The following is a 2,556-nucleotide window of genomic DNA, read 5'->3' as shown; positions in this document are numbered from 1 at the left end:
TTTATTTATGCAATTTTCCAATTCTATAGATTATTAAAATATTGAATTTGGATTAGTTTATGTTACATTAATTTACGTTTTTGATAAGATAATTGTTTATATATATAGAATTCAAACGTTAGAAATTTAATTATATATTAAAATTTTAATACATTATTAAAATATGCTATAATAATATAATATATAATAAATATATAATTTATTTATTAATCATGTTTGTTAAATTTCATGATTTTGTAATATATAACACACTCACAATTTTGAAAAATGTATCAATATGCTGATGATGCATTTTTACATCCAAAATTAGAAAAAATTAGAAAAAAAATTTAAATAAAATTTTAATAATTTTAAATAAAATATTTCTCAAATATTGTGCTACAATCAAAAACTCAAAAACCCGAAAATATAGAAAACATAATGCTTCGAAACAAATCGGAATACATTAGATTTCGGAAAATATTTTACGATTTGAGAATATTAGGATTCTCAAATGTATCAAAATTATATCAAGATTTTTGAAAATTTTAAAACACAAAATCTTATTTTGAAATCTTTTTTAGTTTTGTTAAATAGACCAATAATTTTATATATTTTCTAATTCAAAATTTAGGTAATAAATGATAAATGATAAAATTATAAAGATGAAATATGAAACACAAAATAATATTATAATAATATAAACACAAAATAAGTGATAGATGTGTGATTTCAAATTTATATGTAAAAATGCTAATTTTTCTATATTTTCCAATATTAATTTTATTATGTTTGCTTTAAAAATATTAATAAAAATATAAAAAAATTAATTTATTTAAATTTAATAATTTAATAATAATTTATTTATAAAAATTAATTAATTCATAATTAAAAAAACTAGTTCTAATCATTTTGTCATTGATATGTTATTAAAGACATCATCTTGAATAATTTTTTCTTATAACTTAATCATCAGTCTCTTATAGTTTTTAAAATATTTATCAAAATATCTCAAAAATTGCAAAAAATTAATAATTAAATTGTAAAGAAAAGTTATTCAAAATGATGATTTCGACAATATATCAAAATCAAGATCATTGGAGCTTGTAATAATTATCAAAAATCGTTCATTAATTAATCGAAAAAATAATTTTCATATATTTTTTTATTCTACTATTATTTTAATTTTGAGATAAAAAAATTATTTTATGAAAACTATTTAAAATTATATTCAAATTAAATCTGTATTTTAAAATTCAAAATATGATTTGACTTCTTAAAATTCTTGAGGACATATTTGATAATTCTCTCAAATGATGAAAAAAACAAATAAAAATGATTGGATTCCAAAAAAAATTTTCAACCCAACATTGATCGATCTGATCAATCAATTTGATCCGACATTTTCAAATTTTCATACATTCCTATTAAACCTAATCTAATCCAAATTAAACATTAAATTAAAAATATAATATGTAATCTTAAAAAATATTTTTGCGAATATCTCAAAATTAAAGTTGAACAGCAGTTATATGTATAAATAAAAATTGTTCTATATTGACAATATATTTCAAAATCATTGAAGTCAAAACATGTCCTTTTCTTTTATACTTAAAATTATCCTTTTTTTATATCTATAATTACCTAAAATTTTATAAAATCTTTTATGTATATGGAAAAGTTTAAATATGATAATCATATATTGAATATTTAATATATATTAAGTATTTTATTCAATTTTTAATAATATTCATTCATAAATTAACTTAATTTATTAACTTACTATTATTTTCTGCTTCCAACCAGATTGCATATCCAATTAACCATTCAAGTTGATTCATAGTATTATTTGAAACTGGACATTTAACATCATTGCAGTATTTAGCAAATGCTTTAGACCAATTTTCATTTTTTATATCACGCAACTCTTTTCGATCTTGTATATCATACTGACGTATCTTTTGATCTTCTAACCAAAGTATAACTTTTCGAAAATGCTGTACATCTATAATATTTTAATTTTATTTAACAATAACATAAACAAAAAAACATATAATTTAATATTGTAACAAATATATAATTTTAAACTTTAAATAACATAAATAGTCTTAAATTTACTTAGATAATAAGTAAAAAATTTAATATTAAATATAATGAATGAAATTTTATTATAAATATAACATTCCAATATAATACAAATAAATATTTTGATAAATATAAATGTAAATGTAATATATTTTATTTTCCTATCTAAAAAATATAACTATCCTACAAAAAATATAAATTATATAAGATTTTAGATATATATTATTCATAAATTGAATTTTATAAAATAATGAGATTCTTTATCAATTAATATAAGTGTTTTGAGTAATTGTAAATGTTAGAAAATTTTATATATTATATAATATTATATAATATAAATTATTTTTTATTTTTACAAATTAAGTAAATTTCAAAAACCAGTTAATTTTTTTAAATGAAATCAAATATCTTTTTATTCATAATATGATATTCATTATAATGAGTGAAATTCATTCATTCATTATTCATGATATTATTCATTCATTAAAAAAA

At 16.5% G+C, this 2,556-nt stretch overlaps 1 protein-coding gene across 1 annotated transcript in view; it reads right to left on the bottom strand.

The window, feature by feature from the left end:
* The window catches only part of LOC102681405 (RNA transcription, translation and transport factor protein), a 13,109-nt gene that overhangs the window by 9,108 nt on the left and 1,445 nt on the right, over positions 1–2,556 (bottom strand). Inside the window, exon 2 of the mRNA XM_006625027.2 lies at positions 1,763–1,984. Within this exon, the coding sequence (XP_006625090.1) occupies positions 1,763–1,984 (222 nt within the window). The remainder of the gene's footprint in view (positions 1–1,762; positions 1,985–2,556) is intronic.

Source organism: Apis dorsata, unplaced genomic scaffold (genome assembly GCF_000469605.1).
Source record: "Apis dorsata unplaced genomic scaffold, Apis dorsata 1.3 scaffold_1215, whole genome shotgun sequence".
In the NCBI taxonomy this organism is placed as follows: domain Eukaryota; kingdom Metazoa; phylum Arthropoda; class Insecta; order Hymenoptera; family Apidae; genus Apis; species Apis dorsata.
The sequence above is the reverse complement of the archived record's forward strand: the minus strand, read 5'-3'. Positions and strand labels throughout refer to the sequence as shown.